The following is a 24,993-nucleotide window of genomic DNA, read 5'->3' as shown; positions in this document are numbered from 1 at the left end:
ATAACTCTGGATAAAAACCAAAATATGCAAAAACACATCAGCGCTGCAACTAAAGGAGCAAATTTTCAAATGAGTACCCTGAGAAGAATGAAACCCTTCCTGCTCGCTAACGACTTCAAACAGGCAGTGCAGGCTCTAGTAATCCCCAGAATGGAGTATGGGAGTGTTGCTCTCTGTGGCTTTCCCAGATCGACAACGGCTCGCTAAGAACCTCAATCAGCGCAGCCGCTAGACTCATCACAGGCTCCCAAAAAAACTGTGACATGTCCCCTGATCTTCGTGACTTCAACTGGCTACCTTTTGAGGCCAGAATTCACTTGAAAATCACCTATATGACACACAAGGCATTGCATCACAAAACCCTGAACTACCTAGTGGAGAAATTGGTGCTTTCGGGTGGTAACAGAACTACCAGGAGTTCCTTTAATCTTCTACTGAAACCACAATGATTTACCAAGAAGAAAACATTCAACCGAACCTTCTCAGGAATCGCTCCCAGGATCTGGAATGCCTTTCCCCCAGAAAAGAGATTGAACCCATCTGCCTCATATTTCAAAAAAAGAAGTGAAATCGATTCTACTGGCCAAATTCACTTGAACTATTGAAACATCTGTGTATATATTTGCTAGTGTGTAATAGCTACTATTTCTGTATTATTCTAACCTATTCTATTTTTATGTATATTTCTGTCACATATACTTGCCCTCTAAAACGCTCTGATACCCGCATGGGTCCTGTTCGTGCTTTACAAAACTCTCAAAATAAAATTAATTCTGCATTCCTTAAGCAATAAATGACATCATTTTAGCTTTCTCTCTTCAAAATCTTCCTCAGCTCCCATACAAGTTAATGTGAGATTTTCTTTTTTTTTTATCTCTCTCTTAGAAGTTCCTAAATGACATCATGTGCATGAGAGCTTTACTTAAGTGGTGAAGATTTACATTGTTTGATTTGGATCCAGCATCACTTGGTCTATTTAAAAAAGAGTTCTAAAGTTCAAAATAAATTTGATCTGCGCCAGTGAAAAAAGTCTTCCGTCTAACAACTCATAATCTAACAGACAATACCTGCTTCTGATCAGTGACAGGAGTCCTATTCGGCACTAAAGAGCCAGCTGCTCTGAGCTATCCCACAAGTTACTTTCGGTCAATTTTCAAGCTTGTGATATCTTCGTTTATTTTTTTTTCAAACTTTCTTTGTCATCTTTATTTCGACAAGAATGTCATAAAAGAGGTCAAATTACATCAACAATAAAATTTCAGCTCAAATCATTACATTTTAGCATAAAAACCACGAATACATCATGTCAGTAGACTATTTCATCATGATAAGATAAAAAAAACATTATAAACAATTAAAAAGAAAGTCGACTCAAAGCCCCTTTCTTCACTAATAACCTTCAAGCACCCTGAAGCTATACAAAGGTACACTTTATCTCATTTTACCACATAATTACTTCTGGTGTTCCACATAGCCGCTAAAAATTTAGTTACAGCAAAAACAATTACTTTCAAACAATTTCAGAATCCATTTCTAAGTGTTGAACAAAATGTTCGTAGTTCGATTCCATTGACAAAACATATATTACGTTCATGTAAGAAGTTCTTCTTCAGAATCCAAGTGTTTGTATTAGGCCATGCAATGCGCCCCTGCATTACTGAATACATAAATGCAAAAAAGAAGAAAATCCAAATGTCGAAAAGGAAATCCGGGCTAACCATTCCATTACTATACGAAGCGTGTGTGACGGTAAATCTAATTTCATGTACCACCAATACTTGTCCAAAGTAACCAAAACAAATAAGGACGCAATTCGGAATGAGTTTTTTCGTGCTATTCCCGTATTGGTACTCTCGATAAAAAAAAAAAAACGTTTTTCTGTTTATCTCGTAGTTATCACCAGTCCCCGGCCACGACAAAGGGCTAGCACTGCCCCACATGCATTGGGGATATTGAAAATTGATAAATGAAAGGTTCTCAGTTCAGTGCCTTTTACATCAAACATCATGAAGACACATTTCTAACTTGAAATGCATATGTTTTGTCCATGAAAGTGAACTATGAAAAATGTTTTTGTTTAACACTTAGAAATGAATTTTGAAACTTTCAAAAAACAAATAAACTGACTTTATAACAAGCTTGAAAACTCAGAATGGCTGCTCTTTAGTTTCCGGTGGGAGTGAACTTCTTTCAGTGAAGCACCTATCATCTATTTAAAGAAGCACACACCCAAAATATCTGTTTTGGTGCATAACCCAACTTGCTTCATAGTTGCATTCTATGTGTAACACCTTCCGTCAGTACCAGCTACTTTTAGCTAAAAGAACTTTGCGTATAGTTTACAATGTACAAAGAGAATTGAAACGTCCTAGAATGCACATGCAGGCCACTTACAAGCAGGACTGACCCCTAGACCTGGTACTGGGTATATTTTTGTAGGGTTCTCTGCATACTTCGTCCATACCTGGGGATGTGCCCGTTTATTTTTTGTTGGCTGTGCCTTGCCAAGCAGCTGGGATCTCACCTGGCAGCTGGCCTTTGTGCAATGGTCTGGAATTGCTGTACCTCAGCGGCAGGTACAGTACTGTTTATGGTAGTAAGGGATGGATGCATTCTCCCTATGTTCACGGTGCCATTTTTGATGCACCGAATCCGGTTTCATTCTTTCTTGTCTTTCGACAAAATCGTTACGTTACACAATGGCATCTTAGTTGAATGTCTGTGAGTTTTATTTTCATAATTGCGTGCATTACATAATAAAAGCAGAGTGGAGTACCTTAAAGGCCACTCGCTAATCCAACTAAGTGATGCAAGGCAATACTGTTTAAGTGCTGGTGTTTTAAACTTTAAAATGATGAGTTCAGGTTGCATCAAAAGTCCAAGCAAAGTTGATACCTCACAGCACCCACCACTAAGTGGCACCAAATTACAAGAAAACAGCTGAAAGGAATGCGGTTTTCTTGAGTGGGTGGGAGCGTTCAAGCAGCAAAACACTGTTCCTGGAAAAGTAAACTGATTTATATATGCCAATCCAATCTCTATCTTTAAAAGTGGTAGTTGAGGTCATACTGAATGCTCTTCGGAACAGATGGAGATGGCCAGATTATTTTAGAAAACAGATGGCCAGCCAGTTTTTTCTTAATGATGCTTGTCAGTTTATTGAAGGATCACAAGTCGCTTAGTATTAGTATAGACTCAAAATGTTTTCTCACCTCTCCGATTCTCGTAGAGAAGACTGTACATTTATTTTCCACACTGAATATTTTCAGATTTTGGTAGATAGACAAAGTTGTAGCAGAGGCTGTTTGGATGCTGTGGTCGGGTGGTATTTTATTTTTAGGAAACACGTTTAAGGTAAATTAGTATGTAAAGTCATATATTTGGATATCTATAGGTTTTCTTTGCTTACTCACGTTTTAGAAGCAGCACTTTGCTGTTTTGAGAGCACTCTGAATGTACCTCGCTTACTTTTGCAATGGCTGAAATTAGAAAAAATGCAACGGAAAGATCTGTGAGCGCCCTGAGTGTAATGGAACTGTCCGGAGAAATAGACCAGTAGCACACATACATATGCAACAAGCATACAGGAAAGTTGAACAGCAGGAAAGACTGGTTTGATTGGGGAAGATGTGATGGAAGATACAATTGAACAACCACGCACCAGGTGTAGTAAAAGAGACCATATCAATTAAAATACTTTAGAACCTGTGTAGCAAAAAAAGAAGGCTGTGGACATTTTTTAACTGTGGACTAAACCATGTGAGCTTAATTATATGTCAAAAGTAAAAATGCTCGATTTAGATAGTCCACTCTAGCAGTGGATGTTTCCTGCAGACAATGAGACAAAATCCCACAAGTTGATAAAATTTAAACTAACCGACAGAATCCTGCTTTATACTGTTGCATGACAATTCTTTTTGTAGGCTCATATATGATCAAACTAATTATTCATCTGAAAGATTCCTAAAGGAACCATTGATAACAAACAATCTGAGAGACTATTTCTTCTCAGGGAATGTAGTTTGCTTTCATGTGAGTTATTTTCTCTGGTGTAGTCTCATAAAATACTTTAGTGGAACTCAAGCACTCATTTTTCAGTGCTATTTATATCCTACTAGTTTAATGGTATTAAACATACACAACTCTCTGTAAATTAGCCATTATTTCCACCTTTTATGGTCAATGTATAATGCTTACATATATGTTTTGACACCATTTACATCAACTCCTCTTGATTATGCTCACCAAGCACCCAGACCACCCCAGTGCCCAACAGCATCCGGACATTTTATGTTGTAGTAGTAGTAAAATACTTTATTGCATTAATTGTATGTAAATTGTCTCCCCTCAGCCACACTCTGGCAATGCTGGCTCCACCCTTAATTGTTCCATATTTAAAGGAAGGGTCTTTGAGGGGAAGGAATGTTAAATACTTTCAGAATGACGGATTGTTGATTGTTGGGAAGGACTGTTGGAATGAAGGATAATTGTATGATGCATTTCTGAAATAGAGAATTGTTGAGAAAGAGCATTGCTAGGGTAAGGATTATTGAAAAGTTAAGTTGTGGCTATAAAGAACTGCTGGACTGAAAGAGCGCGAGCAGTGCTTAATTTGTACAATAATAGGTGCCGGGGCTCTAGTCAGGAGGCCACTGCAGCCTGCATCACACATTGCCACTGTACTTAGACAACTACTAACCATCACACTGCTACAAGTGTGACAATTCAGACTATTTCAGACCCCCAAAGCAATAAGAATGGCTTGGGCAACAGTTAATAGTCGTTTTTAATGTATATTGAATTAATAAGTAACTGTTGTTGTTGTCATCTCTAAATTAACTAGACAGCACACCTTGTGGCAGACTGTCACAAGTGCCGGTGTTGACAATATGTATCAGTGCTGAGCACCGGAAACCATTGGCTCAAATTAAGCACAGAGCATGAGAATAAAGCATTACTAGAATTGCGAATTTATGGGATGAAGGACTGGATAAACAGTAGAATATAAGTAAGTTCCTAAAATAATATTATTAGGATAAATGATTGTTGTCGGAAATATTGTCCTTAAGCAAGATAGTTGGGATGAAAGAATGAAGGATGTAGAAAGCATGGGTTGTTAGTATGGAACATAAAAAGGTCAACATTGCATACATAATCTCTGAAATCAGGAAATCAAGCATCATTAAGAATAAACAGCCATTGAATAAAATGTGTAGGAGGATCATAATGAAGATGGAGGATTGAGACTGAATGATTGTTGGGCTAGAAGGTTGGAATGACGCATTGTTTGGGTTAACAATTCCTAGATAAAGGATCCTTGCAATGAAGGCTTGTTGTTTTGGAAGCTGCTTGGAACGTAGAAATATTAGGATGGAAAGTAGTTCATTTTTGAGATTGAGTGTCGCTTGAATATTTTGTCAGTAGTATTGCAGCTTGTTGTCACTAGGGGTGGGTGGGAGTCGTGAGTTTCACTCTACGGAATTCTGCATAGTTACATAAAAACTCTACAAGATTCTACGGACTTCTACCAACGGGAAGAAAAGATGAAGCTTGCGCTGCAATTTTGCATCTGTAGCACGAGAGGCGATGAAATATCAGAGCAAATGGCTCCATGCATTGTGCAAGAGCGCACAGCCATTCAAGTTGATTTTGCTGTCGCTCAAGTAGAAAATCTTCTTGAGCGGTAGGAAATCTGCTTAAATGGCAGCTCTATGACCGTGACTGCGCGCATCCGCCCACATTAGAAAATTGCGCTAGGGGACACAAAATCCCACTCGCACTTACCATCTTGCATTTTCTGGAGCCTTGCGGGAGAAAGATTCTGCCACACAGCAATTGGCGGAATTTGGCCAGGACTCTGTCTTAAAAAGTAATGTGGAGTGACCACAATGCCAACAATTCTGCGGGCAGAATTAAACATTCCTCCCACCCCTAGGTGTCACGCCTCGCACATGTGAATACAATGGAGCTCTAGCACTATAGGAAAGGGTAGGGATACTCTGTCTACTCCTGTCTCCCTGTCAGCTGATCACCTCATTGATATTTAATCTTCAACAAATGTCCATAAAACAACCAAGTTTATATAGAAAGTCTAGTCTAATTCATGTTTCTTCTTTTCATAGGGACTGAAACCAATGGACTTCAATGGCTTGGCTGACCCCTATGTGAAACTCCATTTGCTGCCAGGGGCATGTAAGGTATGTCTCAATGACTTTGCAAGATATGTTCATAGGCTGTGGAAGCTCTGTATTCATAGCATTACCGGCATGCCTCAAGTGTATTTACCTTTTGTGCCAAGAAAAGTAAGCTTGTAATGAATTCACATGAAATGAGCCCACTTGAAATGCAAAGAATACAGCTTAATACATATGTAGCATACCAGAATGAATATAATAATGAACAAAAACAAATACTATAACTACTAGCATGAAATGATATGCAATTCATAGTATAAAAATCACATACACACAAAATTGAATAGTATACTACAATGAAATTACCTACACTAATAATAATATGACCTCTGCTGAAAAAATATGGTTATTGCTGAAATGAAAGACATGTTGAGGTGAAGATGACATCTTTTGAAATTAATGTGACACACTGAAATGAATATGACCCACATGGTAAGAAAATAAGTTACTTACATGTAACTTTAATTCTCTAGTATTAGTATCTTGCGAATTATTCACATGCTTGAATCATTCCCGGTCGTTGAAGTGGGAGTCCCACTGTACAATAATAAATCAGTATGTATCATTACCATAGACTCTAATGGCAATGCATAATCACTTTAATAGTCTATCTATGTCCTTTTTAAAAAAAAAAAATACTTCAACCAATCATGCAATAGCACCCTCTGGAACAGTCTCAAGAGAGTCTGAGTCTCACTGATTTTCAAAGCACAAGTGGGAAATAGATCTCAAGCTATAAAGAGAGCCTCTCAGCAGAGGAGGGTGGTGTGCATGTAAATCTATGAAAGATACCTATACTGGAGAACTACAGTTACAGAAAAGTAATGTATTTTCATCCCCAGTATTTGATTTTTCATAGATTCACATGCTTGAATCAGAACAGCAAGCAGTTAATGTATTTGTATACTTTATAGTATTAGCACAAATAGCGGATGATGGGTAGAAATAAATGTGTGTGTATATATATATATATATATATATATATATATATATATATATATATATATATATATATATATTCAGGCTCCAGTTTGCACCGTTTACGGGGGTCACTCTTTATGTCGGGTGCCGAAAAACGCGCCAGTGCATCGCGTTAAAAATAGCAGCTCCAGTCCTTCTAGACCTTTACCCAGCCGGGTCAGGAATAAAGACACAGCACTCCCGGGCTCAATATAAACAGCGAGGGTATTTTATTTAAGCAAACGCGTTTCGGGACAGCGTCCCTTCGTCAGTGGTTCAACCACGAGTGATACAGTTGCAACTTTTTAAATGAGACGCCACCAATAATGATAGACACTGAAAACGGACTATAGCGTCCACAACAAAGTTGCGCCATCTTAGAATGGTTTCAGGGTGATTTTTCAATGCGTTAAATAACAGTGATTGCACATTTCCACATTTTGCCGTGTATCGGCCAAAGCATAAGATAGCCCGGTTTCATAAATTCATTACAAGTTTGATTTTGACTTTCGTGATATTGGCATGAGGCGTAAAATTTAATAGTCTTAATGACATTCCGGGCACAATAGCCACGAACTAAATTTTCACTGGAATATACCTCAGAGTAGATCTTGCCGTGTATCGGCAATTGCAGCCATCTTGGCTGCATGAGCTCATACCATCATCACAAGTCTATCCCAAACAATTTTATCTAAATCATTATAACAAAAACAGGTCTCATTCTAACAAATTTCCCACCACCCCTCTTAAATAAACAATACCTCATGATTCATACATTGATTACAAGTTTCTGATTCATTTATAGTTTTTTCCTTTTATCTTCGTCCCTCAGTTTCAGAAATCAATCCAACTAACAAAACTTCTACAGTCCTTCGCTCACCTTATCCAAGGTGAGTAGCCATCTCCTCTCCCATATTAAGACCCCTTGGTGCCTTCGTTTCTAAATCGATGATATAACGCGATTCAAGCCTTCTAAGGGTCTGCAATCTATTCCCTCCCCTTATATTTGGTGGTACACAGTCTAAGCAGAAAAACCTTAGTAGATCTCTGTTACTATTGTGCTTGATCGCGAAATGCCTGGCGACAGGGTATGTGAAGTCCTTATTCATTATCGCCCTCATGTGTTCTAAAATTCTTAGTTTTACAGAATTAATTGTACTGCCAATGTATTGCAGCAAGCAAGGGCACTGTAAACAATAGACTACATGATCCGTCTGACAGGTCATAAATTTATTGATTTTCTTTTCACCTCGACAGCCTCTTACTTTATAGGTGAGTGTGCGTTTGCTGAAAGCACATGCTTTGCACTTCCCACATGGAAAGAAGCCTCTGGCTTCCTTCAGCGTGCCTTTGGTGTTCTGGATCGGGTCTAAATGGCTATGGACCATGTGGTCCCTCAAAGATCTTGCCTTTCTAAAGGTAAATTGTGGAGTAGCGGGCAAATCCGATCCCACAATCTGATCAGTCTTTAGAATATGCCAATGTTTCGACATAATTGTCCTTAACTTGAAGGAATTTTCTGAGTAAGTTGTTACCATTCGAAACTTCCCATCCACTTTTGGCCTCTCTTTCTTTTGGAACAGTGTGTCGCGTGGCAGGGCCTTAACGCGGTTGAGGGTGTCCTGTAAAAGTTTTGGTCTGTAACCCCTTTCCTCAAATCTGTCCATACTCCCTCTGACTGCTAAATCAAAGTCCTCCTCATGGGTGCAGTTTCGTTTCAATCTAAGAAACTCCCCATAGGGAATACTATTGATTAATTTACGGGGATGGCTGCTAGTGGCAAACAGCACGCTGTTCCCGGCTGTTGGTTTCCGGTACAGGGAAGTTGATATTTTCCCATTCTTTATAGATACCTGTAAATCCAAGTAATTGACTTGTGATCCACTGATATCTCCCGTGAACTTTAGATTGCAGTCATTATGGTTTAGCGACCCAATATACTCCCGGGCTTCGTCTATGGACCCATCCCATACCAGGAACAGGTCGTCAATATACCTGTGCCAGGTTACCACTTTGGTGTTCCATGTGGCTTTGTCCGGACCCCAGGCTTCCTGCTCCTCCCACCAGCCCACGAATAAATTCGCGTAGCTGGGGGCGAAGCAGGAACCCATCGCCGTGCCCGACCTTTGTCTGTACAGAGTGTCCTGGAAAAGGAAAATGTTGTTATGTAAACAAAAATCTACTAATTCAAGTATCATCTTGTTGTGCATAGCGAATTTCAGTGATTTTTTTCCCAAAAAATAAGCGATAGCATTTATTCCTTGACCATGATCTATGCACGTATACAGACTCGTTATGTCCAATGTTATCATTACATAGGAGGATTGCCATATCAGACTCTCAATTTTCTCAATGAAATCCGTAGTATCTCGGATGTAGGACTTGAGTTCCAAGACAAATTCAAAGAGATAAAGATTTAAAAACTTTGAAAGGTTCTCTGTTAGGCCTCCTATGGAGGAGATGATGGGTCGTCCTGGTGGTTTCTCATCGATTTAGAAACGAAGGCACCAAGGGGTCTTAATATGGGAGAGGAGATGGCTACTCACCTTGGATAAGGTGAGCGAAGGACTGTAGAAGTTTTGTTAGTTGGATTGATTTCTGAAACTGAGGGACGAAGATAAAAGGAAAAAACTATAAATGAATCAGAAACTTGTAATCAATGTATGAATCATGAGGTATTGTTTATTTAAGAGGGGTGGTGGGAAATTTGTTAGAATGAGACCTGTTTTTGTTATAATGATTTAGATAAAATTGTTTGGGATAGACTTGTGATGATGGTATGAGCTCATGCAGCCAAGATGGCTGCAATTGCCGATACACGGCAAGATCTACTCTGAGGTATATTCCAGTGAAAATTTAGTTCGTGGCTATTGTGCCCGGAATGTCATTAAGACTATTAAATTTTACGCCTCATGCCAATATCACGAAAGTCAAAATCAAACTTGTAATGAATTTATGAAACCGGGCTATCTTATGCTTTGGCCGATACACGGCAAAATGTGGAAATGTGCAATCACTGTTATTTAACGCATTGAAAAATCACCCTGAAACCATTCTAAGATGGCGCAACTTTGTTGTGGACGCTATAGTCCGTTTTCAGTGTCTATCATTATTGGTGGCGTCTCATTTAAAAAGTTGCAACTGTATCACTCGTGGTTGAACCACTGACGAAGGGACGCTGTCCCGAAACGCGTTTGCTTAAATAAAATACCCTCGCTGTTTATATTGAGCCCGGGAGTGCTGTGTCTTTATTCCTGACCCGGCTGGGTAAAGGTCTAGAAGGACTGGAGCTGCTATATATATATATATATATATATATATATATTTGCACATTTATTTGCTATTTTGCACATATTTGAAATTTAAAACATTAATGAGCATATTTGCACAATTTGGTATTATACCAAAATAGGCATTTGCACTTTATCTCTTTATTATTGACAGTAACAACTGTATTGTGTATCCAACATGACCATGTGTATTCTACACTATACAATGGAGTTTATGGTACATTGGAGATGGAATTTTAAAATGACTTAAAATCTGTGTCTGCAATCTTGAGCAAATACTTGTAATTTACCCAAAAATCAAGACTTGAATAGTGCAGGATAAATTAATCTATTTGTCTGTACAATTATGTATATATATGTACGGATGTTAAATGTTATGGATGGAACCCCTTATATCTTTAGTCATTTATTATCTATTCATTTACATTTATTTTGTCCTTTGTACTACGAGCATCATTGGTATTTTACTGATATGAAATGAATTACCTGTTTGATATATTGGTTGAAAATTCCAACGAAGTATGTTTTCTATGTCTATGCTCAAAACACTTACACGTGCAATCAATGTAATTATCACTGGCACTTTAAAAGGTGGACACCGACAAAACAAACATTGTCATGTGAACAAGGCTCGTGGAGCCGAAACGTCATGGACATTTTCTGCACTAAATAAATTTAAAAGAAAAAGAAACTTTATTGGTCCGTGTCCGAGTGGTCCTTACCTTGGCTGGTTGCTACTCCAGAGCTAGGCGAGACGGCGGTGTGCACGATATATATCTGTGTTGGATTCGAACCAGCTTACACACGGGACCCTGCTCAGCATCGGTCGGCGACTAATCGAATCACGCTCTTGGACTAGTCCTAGGAGTTTGTTGTAACTCCGGAAGGAGTAGGACGCCTGACCACCACCAACCGGAAGAAATTCCTGACAAAGAGCGGAGAGACTGGTCGACGCGTAACTCTGCTCGGGCTCGGGCGGAGTACCGGAAAAAATCAGGAACTGGTGAATACAGCGCCTGACCAAGTAAGCTCATAAGACTGTGTGGTGGGTGAGCGGCAAAGTAACCAGGACAAGCTTTGACCTCGGGAATTGTTGACTCGGGATTTCAGCTGCCGCCTGTAAATAAAAATTAGTATTGCAGAAAAATGTCGGGTGACAATGTTCGGGACCGGGAAACGTTAGCAGCTTCAACGTTTACCGATGACACTCCTCTCCCCGCTAACATCCGGGTGAGGGATACGAATGACGCCAGTAATAGCAGCACTTCAGCAATCAAGGAGTTATTTAAAACCCTGGAAAAGAAGGCCCGCCAAGAACAGGCAAAATGGTGGGAATCGAAGTCCCTGCAACGGTACATTGAGGTGAACCGTATACCCCGTGGACTACGGATCTTGACAGCCCCAACATATGATGAGCCCAACCCCAATCTGATGAAAGAGTGGGCTGAAATTAATCTTGATGCCTCACGTCGACAAGTTCAAGTCCTTATCAAATATGCTGACATTGACAGAGCAAGTTTGCTAGTAGAAATAGCAGCTATTCATGAGGAGCTGAAAACTATGGGGGACGATGATGAGAAGGAAAAACTATTCAAGGCAATGAATGAGCGCCTTAAAAAAGAAGAAACAAAAATTGTGGATAGAAAATCTTATAAATTCCAAAGAGATCGTAATGATTACGAGATGGGACAGATTTTCACCTTCTCACGTAAATATGATGCAGCACGTAAAGGTGCTACCAAACCTCCTCCTAAAGCAAAGAATATCCAGCAACGAAAAAATAACACTACATTAAGTGATTCCTCGATCACAACGCTCAGTTCTGAGCCTGAAACTGAGTCTGACTCAGACCGCCATAGAGCGGAACAGGCAGTCAGTCTTATTAAACCTACTCCAGGCCAAGAAATTGATTTTTTATGTCAAGAAAGGCTAAAAAGTTTGAGATCTCACACACGACCTGGAAAGGGAGAAAACACAACAACTTTCAGAGGCGCCAGAGGCGGCGGGCGTCAAAGAGGAGGCTTTCAAAGGAAGTGGAAAAGAGGTGGAAAGGGGCAGGGGCCTGTAGCCCCGGAATAACAAATGATGCAAATAATCGGACTGTTGTGAATCTAACAACGCTGGTTTTATCCACCAAAGAAGAGAAAATCCTTAGATTGGGACTGATGTATGCGGCACCTAGCGATTTCAACTATCCAAATACAAGATGTGATATATACAAAGCGGTGAGAAAACTAAAACTCCGTAAGTTCTATGCTTTGAAGGACAAGTCGAGCTATTCTCGAACTCAGGCCACGGAATTTGAGAATGAGCCGACTGAAATGTCACAAGGTACTCGAACTATAGCAGAACTTTGGCTAACTGAAGGGGCAGGGTATGATGATCCGACTGTGGTGATCAATAACCCCGACAAGTTTGATCATTGGGGCAACAGAATTTCAAGTGAAACACAATTCAGGCCACCCTCAACCTTTTGTCCAGTGTTACCTCGTGACAATTTGGATATATTTCATGAAAATGTGGTGGCTGACCTAAAGGAACTACAGATCCGGACTGGAAAAATCAAAAGGAAATTTGACAAAGAGTTGCAACAATACAAAACACTTATTGCCAAATTAAATAAGGAAAAAGAACTAATTGTAAGAAACAGTGACAAGGGAGGAAATGTTGTGCTGATGTCTAAAGCTGAATATGATAAGGAAGCCTATGCCCAGCTGAATGATCGTACATGCTACGAACGCATACAGATCAATACATTAGCCACTATTCAAGCAGATTATCATCGAAAACTCTTAAAATGGAAATCATCCAAACTATTAACTGAAGCTGAATTCAAGTACTTAAAAAATGACAACCCTATCACACCCATTTTATATTTTATTCCCAAGATTCATAAGGACCCCTTACATCCACCAGGCAGACCGATTATTTCTGCCAGGGGTAGCCTATTAGAACACACTTCTGTTTATATAGATTATTATTTACAGGGGTATGTGCAACAATTGGGCTCCTATGTTCGTGACACCGGGGATTTTTTGTCAAAAATCAAGGATGTTGAATGGGTTAGTGGTGATTGGCTGATAGCCTTGGATGTATCCTCGCTCTATACGAGCATTTCGCATGATGATGGCATTAATGCAGTCGAACATTATTTGTCCAGAAGGGATACTAATGAACATGACCATAATGTGATGCTATTAGAGATGTTAAAATTTTGCCTTGTCAACAATGTTTTCCTTTTTAACCAACAATTGTATCGCCAACTACAGGGCGTGGCAATGGGGGCCAGCTTCTCCCCAAGCTTTGCATGTTTACACATGGGAGCTTGGGAGGACCTGGTCCTGGGCCATGAGTACCGCCACAATATTCGCAACAATTTAGTTGCGTGGTTTCGATTCATAGACGATCTTTTGGTAATCTGGCGGGGCAGCAAGGTTGATGCACTCAAATTTATTGATGATATCAATAATAATGAACTGAATTTGAGATTTACAGCGACACTGAGTCAGGACAGTGTGACGTTTCTTGACACTGAATTGTATATAAGGGATGGCCGGTTGGAATCTAAAATTTTCCGAAAAGCGACTGCTGGCAACAGCATACTACATGCGGCCAGTTCACACCCACCTCATTTGATATCAAGTATCCCCTATGGGGAGATGTTGCGATTAAGACGCATATGTAGCAATCCTATTGACCTAAAGAGAGCACAGGACCGGAGTACCACTCGTTTTTTGGAGAGAGGTTACTCGAAGCATTTGATTCAGAGAGCCAAAGACAAATCTATGGCTGTATCTCGGGAGGTACTTCTGACCGGGAATAGCAGCAGGCTTGAGGGGAAATTTGACAATATAGCAGCTGAGATTCCTGATGATAAAAATTGTTTTCGAGTGATTACTGGATTCAACAGACAACATCAACAGATTCGGAAAATACTCAATAAACACTGGCCTTTGGTTACCCACGCCTCTATTATAGGCAATAGTCTCCCGAAGCTAGTATCCCTCACATTCAGCAGGGCTCCGTCACTGCGAGATCATGTAGTGGTTACTAATCCAGAACCCTATATTAAATCTTCCTGGTGGGAGGACAATAAAGGTTTTTATAGATGCAAAACCTGCAAAGCTTGCATCCATGGACAAAACACGAAAACCTACAGGGACGGGTTCACCAATATTCAACATTCTATCACCCAGGTATTAACATGCAAAACCGAATATGCGGTGTATATATTGGAATGCCCCTGCTTACTTAAATATGTGGGCAGTACGAAGAATGCTGTTCACATACGTATTCTCCAACATCTGCGGGCCATTAACAACAGTGATAACACCTATCCAGTGGCCCGACATTTTAGAGAGTACCATCGCAGTGACAACACTCAGCTTAGATACTGGGTAATTGATTCAATCATGAGCAGCAGGAGAGGGGGTGACAGGAATGCTAAATTGAGGAAACTGGAGACTAAATACATTCTACTTCTTAATACCAAGTCACCTATGGGCCTTAACGTAACGGAGGACTTATATACATGCTTGCCTTGATGTAATACAAAACAAAGAATGTAATTGCCGTTAGAACTAGCAGGGACTCCCCATTTTGGATTTCTTTTATAAGAATCACCCGGCTGGGGGATTCTGTGGAAGAACCATGCGGAGGTTAGATGACATTCTAATAAATTGCAGTAGCTGTTATATAGGTGAAATTATTTGATTAGGTGGTGGCATTTATATCTAATATTTGGACTGTGGTGGGTCTTTATTCCCAGTCAGTCTGTTAATATTAGACACAGTATTTTATTCACTTATGATCATTGAGCAGGACTAAGGAAAATAACATGTTTCTTTATTTGGAAAATGGGGATATAAACTAATAGGGTACAGGGTGGCAGGCTGTACTCTAAGCTTTACCCCGGATTATCTACTTAACCAATACAACATTAATACTATGGATATACAGTTGTTTATTTTAGTATTTTGATGCCTTATATATGGATTTCCTTTGTAAATAATATCAGTGTAGAGACTTGGTCAATACAACTGGATGATAGTTGAATTTTGCGCATTTTGCACACATTGCGGTTTTTGCACATTTATTTGCTATTTTGCACATATTTGAAATTTTAAAAATTAATGAGCATATTTGCACAATTTGGTATTATACCAAAATAGGCATTTGCACTTTATCTCTTTATTATTGACAGTAACAACTGTATTGTGTATCCAACATGACCATGTGTATTCTACACTATACAATGGAGTTTATGGTACATTGGAGATGGAATTTTAAAATGACTTAAAATCTGTGTCTGCAATCTTGAGCAAATACTTGTAATCTACCCAAAAATCAAGACTTGAATAGTGCAGGATAAATTAGTCTATTTGTCTGTACAATTATGTATATATATGTACGGATGTTAAATGTTATGGATGGAACCCCTTATATCTTTAGTCATTTATTATCTATTCATTTACATTTATTTTGTCCTTTGTACTACGAGCATCATTGGTATTTTACTGATATGAAATGAATTACCTGTTTGATATATTGGTTGAAAATTCCAACGAAGTATGTTTTCTATGTCTATGCTCAAAACACTTACACGTGCAATCAATGTAATTATCACTGGCACTTTAAAAGGTGGACACCGACAAAACAAACATTGTCATGTGAACAAGGCTCGTGGAGCCGAAACGTCATGGACATTTTCTGCACTAAATAAATTTAAAAGAAAAAGAAACTTTATTGGTCCGTGTCCGAGTGGTCCTTACCTTGGCTGGTTGCTACTCCAGAGCTAGGCGAGACGGCGGTGTGCACGATATATATATATATATATATATATATATATATATATATATATATATATATATATATATATATATATATATATATATATTGATCCATCACCCCTTCCAACGGCAAGAGTGAAGAGGCCAACACAGGAGAACGGGTGTATTCCATTCAAGCAGGTAGGAGACTCTCGCATCACCCGCTATAAAGCGAATGCATTTCGGCTTAGGATTAGCCTTCGTCAGCGCCACGGGTGTAACTGCTTCAGGTGGTGGCACATATCACTGATACAAATACCACGCCTCACCTTATTAGACCAGCGTTAGTCCGCCCCTTCTGGTCCAAATACCAATCGCAAATGTCCCTGGTATGACGCTTCATGTACCGCGCCTACCAGTCCCAGAATGCAGTTCATGTGTTCATTTCTGGTAATGGTTGCGTGGGGATGAAAAAACGCTGTGATGTTAAAGAACAAGCTCCTTACTCTGCTGCCGTAGAACAAACCGTTCCCTCCTGTCACCAACCGTCTCAACCTCCACATGCCTGGTGTCCTCTAAGCGGGGGCAAGGATGCAATGCTGTCCTGCCCAGCGTGAAGAGAAAATGACTCCTACACCGCTACGAATTCTCCCAGACCAGGAGGTGGGCTCTGGCATATCCCGGTAGCCCAGGTAGATCCAAACGCTACCGAAGCAGCAGCCAGCAGGTCAGAGCCAACTTAGTGAGACGGGGGCCTCTGTGCACGTTACTGGAACCCGTGCTATAATATTGATCCATCACCCCTTCCAACGGCAAGAGTGAAGAGGCCAACACAGGAGAACGGGTGGAAACAGTATTTATTCCATTCAAGCAGGTAGGAGACTCTCGCATCACCCGCTATAAAGCGAATGCATTTCGGCTTAGGATTAGCCTTCGTCAGCGCCACGGGTGTAACTGCTTCAGGTGGTGGCACATATCACTGAAACAAATACCACGCCCCACCTTATTAGTCCAGCGTTAGTCCGCCCCTTCTGGTCCAAATACCAATCGCAAATGTCCCTGGTATGACGCTTCATGTACCGCACCTACCAGTCCCAGAATGCAGTTCATGTGTTCATTTCTGGTAATGGTTGCGTGGGGATGAAAAAACGCTGTGATGTTAAAGAACAAGCTCCTTACTCTGCCGCCGTAGAACAAACCGTTCCCTCCTGTCACCAACCGTCTCAACCTCCACATGCCTGGTGTCCTCTAAGCGGGGGCAAGGATGCAATGCTGTCCTGCCCAGCGTGAAGACAAAATGACTCCTACACCGCTACGAATTCTCCCAGACCAGGAGGTGGGCTCTGGCATATCCCGGTAGCCCAGGTAGATCCAAACGCTACAGAAGCAGCAGCCAGCAGGTCAGAGCCAACTTAGTGAGACGGGGGCCTCTGTGCACGTTACTGGAACCCGTGCTATAATATTGATCCATCACCCCTTCCAACGGCAAGAGTGAAGAGGCCAACACAGGAGAACGGGTGGAAACAGCATTTATTCCATTCAAGCAGGTAGGAGACTCTCGCATCACCCGCTATAAAGTGAATGCATTTCGGCTTAGGATTAGCCTTCGTCAGCGCCACGGGTGTAACTGCTTCAGGTGGTGGCACATATCACTGATACAAATACCACGCCCCACCTTATTAGTCCAGCGTTAGTCCGCCCCTTCTGGTCCAAATACCAATCGCAAATGTCCCTGGTATGACGCTTCATGTACCGCGCCTACCAGTCCCAGAATGCAGTTCATGTGCTCATTTCTGGTAATGGTTGCGTGGGGATGAAAAAACGCTGTAATGTTAAAGAACAAGCTCCTTACTCTGCCGCCGTAGAACAAACCGTTCCCTCCTGTCACCAACCGTCTCAACCTCCACATGCCTGGTGTCCTCTAAGCGGGGGCAAGGATGCAATGCTGTCCTGCCCAGCGTGAACACAAAATGACTCCTACACCGCTACGAATTCTCCCAGACCAGGAGGTGGGCTCTGGCATATCCCGGTACCCCAGGTAGATCCAAACGCTACCGAAGCAGCAGCCAGCAGGTCAGAGCCAACTTAGTGAGACGGGGGCCTCTGTGCACATTACTGGAACCCGTGCTATAATATTGATCCATCACCCCTTCCAACGGCAAGAGTGAAGAGGCCAACACAGGAGAACGGGTGGAAACAGCATTTATTCCATTCAAGCAGATAGGAGACTCTCGCATCACCCGCTATAAAGCGAATGCATATATATATATATCTCAGCTCCCAAGAAACTGCAAAGGAGATGGCACTCACATGGAACGGAAATATTCTTTATTTTTAAATGGTGGCCTGTAGACAGACAACCGCAGGCCCATATGTATGCGCAATGTATATGCTGACATTTATTCATCTGTCAATAACACAATTTTTAAATTTAAATTGAAAAATGAAATAAATTGCAACTGCGCAAAGGTACAAACTAAACCTGCAAACAATATAGCCCCATTGGGCTTAGTCCGAATTACAAAGGTGGTTCAAACAAAATATAGCACCATTGGGCAAATTAGTCATTATTGTAGATGGGTATTAGGGATGCCTCCCTTGTTTAGGTTTGTGCAAATCAATGCAAAGGAGAAGTGTAAATGGTGTATCAAAGAGATCTTAAAAATGTCTAACGGAGCATTAATTAACAACAAATATTTCCAAACACAGAAGTCAATCTGGATCCATGAGAGAGAAGGTGGCAACATGTTAAAGAGAACAAAATTGCCAAATCTAACAATCAAAAGAAGAGAAAAAAGGAAAAGAGTATATATATAGATATCTTAGCTCTCTTGCAATCTCTTCACAGTATTCATCCTGGACAACCTAAAACAGAAGTAAACCATTCTATTGTTATTTTATTGCCGTAAGGACTATAAACTTTGTAGAGATATTAAAATCAAAAATATATGCAAAGATGTAAAGACATAAAGGCATATTCGAAGGAAAACAAGGTATCTCTAAATGATAACAGGAAATATCATGAGATGTTAACAGACAACGTTTAAAGAATGGTATACATTCCCTCATCAATATTGATGCCTTATGACTCTTTCGTGCCCATCCTGAAGATGTACCTGCACTCTAATTGTCTGAGGGTCTTTTGTCTGTCCCCATAAAGTGCCTGGCCACCGGATACGATGTATCTTCATTTTTGATGGCACACAAGTGCTGCAAAACACACCTATGGGCTTCTAGCTTGGTACTCCCAATGTAACCCTTCGGGCAAGGACATGTTAACAGATAAACCACAAATTCCAATTTGCAATTAAGTGGTTTGGAGATAATCAACGGCTATATATATATATAGAAATTCCATTAAAGTTTGCATAAATACAGAATCAAACACACGTACCCAAAGAGACTTACACTAAGTGGCGTATACAGCCTGTCCAAACTGTGCATCAATGAGCTGTGCTGATTCCAGGCAATAATGCTGTGCAAATGAATGCACACTTTTCCAGGTCGCAGCACAACATATTTTGTCCAGAGACACTCCCACAAACATAGCATTTGAGGAGGACACTGCCCTAGTTAAATATGCCCTGGTTTTTGTAGTGAGTGCTTTGCCCGCCTTTGAGTAGCAAAACTAGATCGCAGCTGAGATCCATCGAGTGATGGTTGCTTTTGTGATTGCAGCACTCTTATTAGTGTGTGCATATTTGATCAACAGCTAGTCAGGTGTTCTCAGTTGTTTAGTGCAATGTAGGTAGAACTTTAGACGTATTTTAATATCTTGTGTATGGAGATACCTTTCTGCTGGTGAGGTCGGATTCATGAAGAAAATCCATAATATTATAGTATCATTAAGGAGAAAGTCAGATGGGTCCTTTGGAATTAATTCTGGAGTGGTTCAGAGAATGACAAAATCATCAGTGAAGTGCAAGAAGGGTTCTTGAGTCGTGAAAGCCTGTATCTCACTCACCCATCCGGAAGAAGTGAGTGCTAGCAACAATGAGACCTTCCATGTGAGACATTTGAAGTCTGTCCTGTGTATGGGTTGGAACTGACTCTTTATGAGTTGAGAAAGAACTACATTCAGGAGCCCTTACCGGAGGGAAAAACTCGGAACAATACTTTCATGAACTGTTTGATGGTTCCATTCGAGCACAAAGAGAGTGAATCATAGGAACGCTTATATCTAGATATTGCAGTGAGATGTACCTTGATAGTGGCATGCGGGGAGGCAAGATGGCGTCCGAGTCGGACGTGTGAGTTTGTTGCTCCTGCCGGACCCCATAGAGATAAGACATGCGGCGAGAAAACTGAAAACTGAGAGACTGTAATTTCTTAAAATTCGCTAAAATAACCTTTGTAACTGCTGCACTGGATTCCTAGGATGGTACACGGAGCAGTATTCACACGGGCGTGGCAGCGGTTTTCTCAGCGGCTTGGACAGCGAGCACACAGCGCTCGGCTACTGCCCCTGATTAGATACCAAACTCTGCGCACCTGGTGGAAGGTGGTTTCCCGCTTGAAGCAGGACAGAGCGGCTTTCGACATCACGGAGCCTGGGGCCGCGGTGTTAAACGCTGAGAGAGGTGCTCCTTGCAGATTGGATGAGATGCGGCCGAAGGGAAGGAGAGCGCGAGTGCAGGGCGCTATAGTTGAAGTGACTAATGGCACTGAAGCGGCGGGGAAAACGCCAGAGGCCACTGCGGTGAATACGGCTGAGATTGACATTGCTGGAGGAACTCCCCCCCCCGTCTCCTACAGTGAGTACGAGCAGTGCGGTGCTAGCGCAACCAAAGGGGAGAGAGGAGGAGTTAAGTGTGCGGAGAAAGATACCTGAAATGTTCAGCGCTTTGAAAACGAAAGCGGGGGATATAATTGCTTCAAAAAACTCATGTGATTCTAATGCTTCACGAACAGTTGTTGCAGAAATGGAGGCTCCGACGACCGGGTCCGGAGAAAAGGCTTCTGACTTTAGCCAGGCTCAGAGTTTAATAGCGGTGGCTGTGGGAAGCGAGAAAGGGGCTGTGGCAGATTCCAATATATCTGTGAGCACCGGTGCAGATTCGAATGCAGCAGAAGCGGCTGCACAAACACAGGCACAAGTGAATAAAGGGCTTCTATGTGAAGTGATACATGAGAAAGCAGGCTGTGTCGAGGCGACTCGCTCAATGGCTGGAGATAATGATTCTGCAGATTTCTTTTCTCTATCAGAGCATTCTATGTCTTCATCTGAAAGCCTGGTTGAACTGTATGCAACTCGAATGAGTATGGAGGATGAGGGCCCGGACGATGAGATAGATGAAGAACCTGGCTGTAGTCTTCACAGTAGCCCGGAGGAGAATATGGATAAAGAGTCTACTGGCGCAAGCACTGTTCGAAGGCTCAGATTGGACAAAAATGATAAAGAGCTGTATTTAGAAGGCACAGTCAATAGCAATAAAGATGGAGAGTGCTCTGAGGATATATCATTAGATCTGATATATCAGACCATGATGTTACATAGGGAAGAGAATCGAGAAGACAGTATGAAGGTTCAAAACTCTTGCAAGAAATTACAAAATTCGGTCAGGAGGCTGGTCAAGTCACATAATGAGTTTGTTACTAGAGCAACTGAAGCTGAAGCGCGTATATCTTTATTGGAAGATGAGATGGGCCAACAGCGGAAAACTATTGAAACACATCTAGCGTCTAAAGAAGATATCAATTGGAAACTTACTGATATTGAAAATAGAGCCCGTAGAAACAATCTAAGATTCTTGCAAATTGAAGAAGGAAAGGAAGGCTCTGACACACGAGGATTTATAGTTGCATTGTTAAAATCTGCTATGCCACAGTCTGAGAGATGGGATTGGGACAGGGAGGTTGAAAGGGCCCACCGATTTCCGTTCAAGGCGAATCTTAGAGATAAAAAACCTCGTGCAATTCTAGTGGCGTTTAATAGTTTTCAAGCTAGGGAGGAGATTTTTTTAAAGGCTCGCCCTGATAAAAAATGTAAAGGTCTTGATTGTGAATTTTTTGTTAGGCCTGATTTGTGTAAGCAGTCTGTGGAATTACGGTGGCAGTTCCGACAACTTATAGCTCAGTTTCAAAGCAAGGGTGCGCTGGTATATTTGATGTTTCCTGCAAAACTCAAGGTTACGCACAAGGAACGCACTAGATTTTTTACCATTGAGTCTGCCGCCAAGGAATTTTTGCTTTCAATTTGATATTGGGATGTGAGATGCAAAATGGCTAAATAACTTTGGTCGTTTGGGGTTATACTACTGGCAGTCCTACTAGCAGTATTGATTTGTAGTTTCTTAGACTAATGTTTAATAATTTTTGATTTTTTTGGGGTTCTCTCGCCGGCAGTATTGATTGGCAGTTTAATTATAGGGCTGTGAAAACTCTGTTGGGGGGCGGCAGGGGAGGGGGGACAAACTTTCCATCACAGGACCATTGGTCCTAAAGCCTCAGTGAAGGGGGGGGGGGCCAGAGAGGGGGGGGGGGTCCTGGGGGGGTCAAGGCACGGGTGGGTGTAATTAAAAGGGGGAAAAAATTTGGAACACGACTAGTGAGCGCTGCAAAAATAGACACAAGATATAGTGAGCGGAACTTGGACTTAGACATGTTATTATATTTTTTTTCTTTTGTACAAAGCTTGGTTAAACCATCTTGGATAAGACGGTCGAATTTAATATGGCGGGGAATTGCTTAAGGATTTGTTCTCTGAATGTATCCGGTTTAAATAATGTAATAAAAAGACATAAAGTGGCAGCGGAGTTAAAATATATACAATCTGATGTGGCTTGTTTACAAGAGACGCATATCCCATGGAGCAAGAGGGATCTCTTGAAGGATCTAGGCTATAGAGTTGTATCAGTCTCCAAACAATCGAGTATGATACGGGGGTGGCTATTTTGGTTAGAGACACCTCAGTGGCTGTCGGGCGCAAGTTGGAAGACAAGAAAGGGCGCTGGGTCATTGTTGAGTTGAAGTTTGGAAATAGACAGGTTACGTTGGTTTCGGTATATGGGGCAAATTTGGATGACCCCGAGCCGTTGATAGAGATCAATCAGGAGCTTGTTAACTTTCAACACCCGATAGTGATCTGTGGTGATATCAATATTAATTTGAGTACGAGTGCACTAGGAGAACCACAAATAATATATAAGGGTCGCAAGCCCAAGGTTTATATTGCCCTCAAGAATTTATTACAAGATCATGGGTTGGTGGATACTTGGGGGGTGCTAAGAAATATGGATTCTGGATATACATTCTACTCTTATCCACACAAGAAATTAGTAAGATTGGATTATTTTTTTTTACCCCGAAACTTGACTGAAGGCACAAATATTAGAACTTATCCCCGAATTTCTTCGGACCATTCTCCATTAGTGGTAGATATACACCACTTACCCAAAAGTAAGATACAAGCTAGTTTTTCATATGATCGCAAACTGGGTGTAAATTTTGAATTTATTACACACATGCAGGGTTGGATCCTAACCTTTTTCAATGAAAATCGTGGTACGGCTAGCATCCCCGTGGTATGGGACACATTCAAAGCAGGGTTTAGGGGAGAATGTATTAATTTTGCATTTGGCCAGCGCAAGAAATTAAAAAGGGAAATGGATATGTTATATGAAGTGCTGAGAAATGCTGAGATTTCTTTAACCAGAAAAATTGCTTTGGGTAATGCTGATTTGGTGGAAGAGGAGAATGGGGTTATTAAAGCTAGGTCTAACATCTTGGGATTCTGGGATAAAGAAATTGCTAGAAAGTTTTTAACCTCTAAAGTGACAAGCCATGAATACGGTGAAAGGATAGGTCGGATTTTGGCGACAAAAATCCGAATGAAATATTCTGCTGAATATATAAAGGCAATGGAAGATTCTCATGGCAATATATATCACGATCAAGAAAGTATATTGGGAATTTTCCAAACTTATTATGCACAACTGTATGCGAGGGAAGACATTGTAGCGCCTGATGAGCAATGGTATGATAGGATATTCACAGATTTGAAAATATTAGATCCTGGCATAGCAGATGAACTTGATCAACCGATAACTCTGGGGGAAGTGGAATTGGCAGTGAACAGTTTAGCACTGGGCAAAGCCGCAGGGCCCGATAGGCTGCCTGCTGAAGTGTATAAACGTTTTTTGCATAACATCAAGGATGAGCTACACCGGGTAATTTTAGCTGCTCAAGGTGGCAGTCCCCCTGCTACATGGGCCGAAGCAGCAATTGTAGTGTTTTGCAAAAAAGATAAACCTACGGATAGGGTAGGGTCTTATAGACCTATATCCTTGTTGAATGTGGACAATAAGATTTATTCAAAGATACTGGCTATTCAACTGTCCGGGGTAGTGTCATCTCTAGTGTCCATACATCAACACGGATTTATTCCTAAAAGAAGCACTACTGAGCACATCAATAAAGTTATCACCCTGTTTGATCTGGCTGCAGTTAACAAAAAAAAATTAGCGCTTTTCCTATTAGACGCGGAAAAAGCGTTTGATCGGGTGGCATGGGAGTATTTATGGACCTTAATGGAAAAAATGGGTTTTGGTCAGAGATATGTTAAGGCCATCAAAACACTTTATCTCCAACCCAAAGCCAGGATATCTACTTTGGGCGGACTATCCGATGTGATTAATATTACAAGAGGGACCCGTCAAGGTTGCCCATGCTCCCCCCTTTTATTTGCATTATATATTAACCCTTTTATTGAGTTACTAAGCCAGAACAGGTTAATCCCCCCCTTTATAGTTGCAGAGTTTTCTTTTTCTGTCTTCGCATATG

General features: G+C 41.0%; 1 protein-coding gene across 1 annotated transcript in view; it reads left to right on the top strand.

Annotated features, from left to right (window-relative positions):
• The window catches only part of DOC2A (double C2 domain alpha), a 1,310,014-nt gene that overhangs the window by 555,450 nt on the left and 729,571 nt on the right, over positions 1-24,993 (top strand). Inside the window, exon 4 of the mRNA XM_078650546.1 lies at positions 6,123-6,197. Within this exon, the coding sequence (XP_078506672.1) occupies positions 6,123-6,197 (75 nt within the window). The remainder of the gene's footprint in view (positions 1-6,122; positions 6,198-24,993) is intronic.

The sequence above is a fragment of the Lissotriton helveticus genome, chromosome 7 (genome assembly GCF_964261635.1).
Source record: "Lissotriton helveticus chromosome 7, aLisHel1.1, whole genome shotgun sequence".
Classification (NCBI taxonomy): domain Eukaryota; kingdom Metazoa; phylum Chordata; class Amphibia; order Caudata; family Salamandridae; genus Lissotriton; species Lissotriton helveticus.
This window is presented reverse-complemented; position numbering and strand designations above follow the sequence as displayed.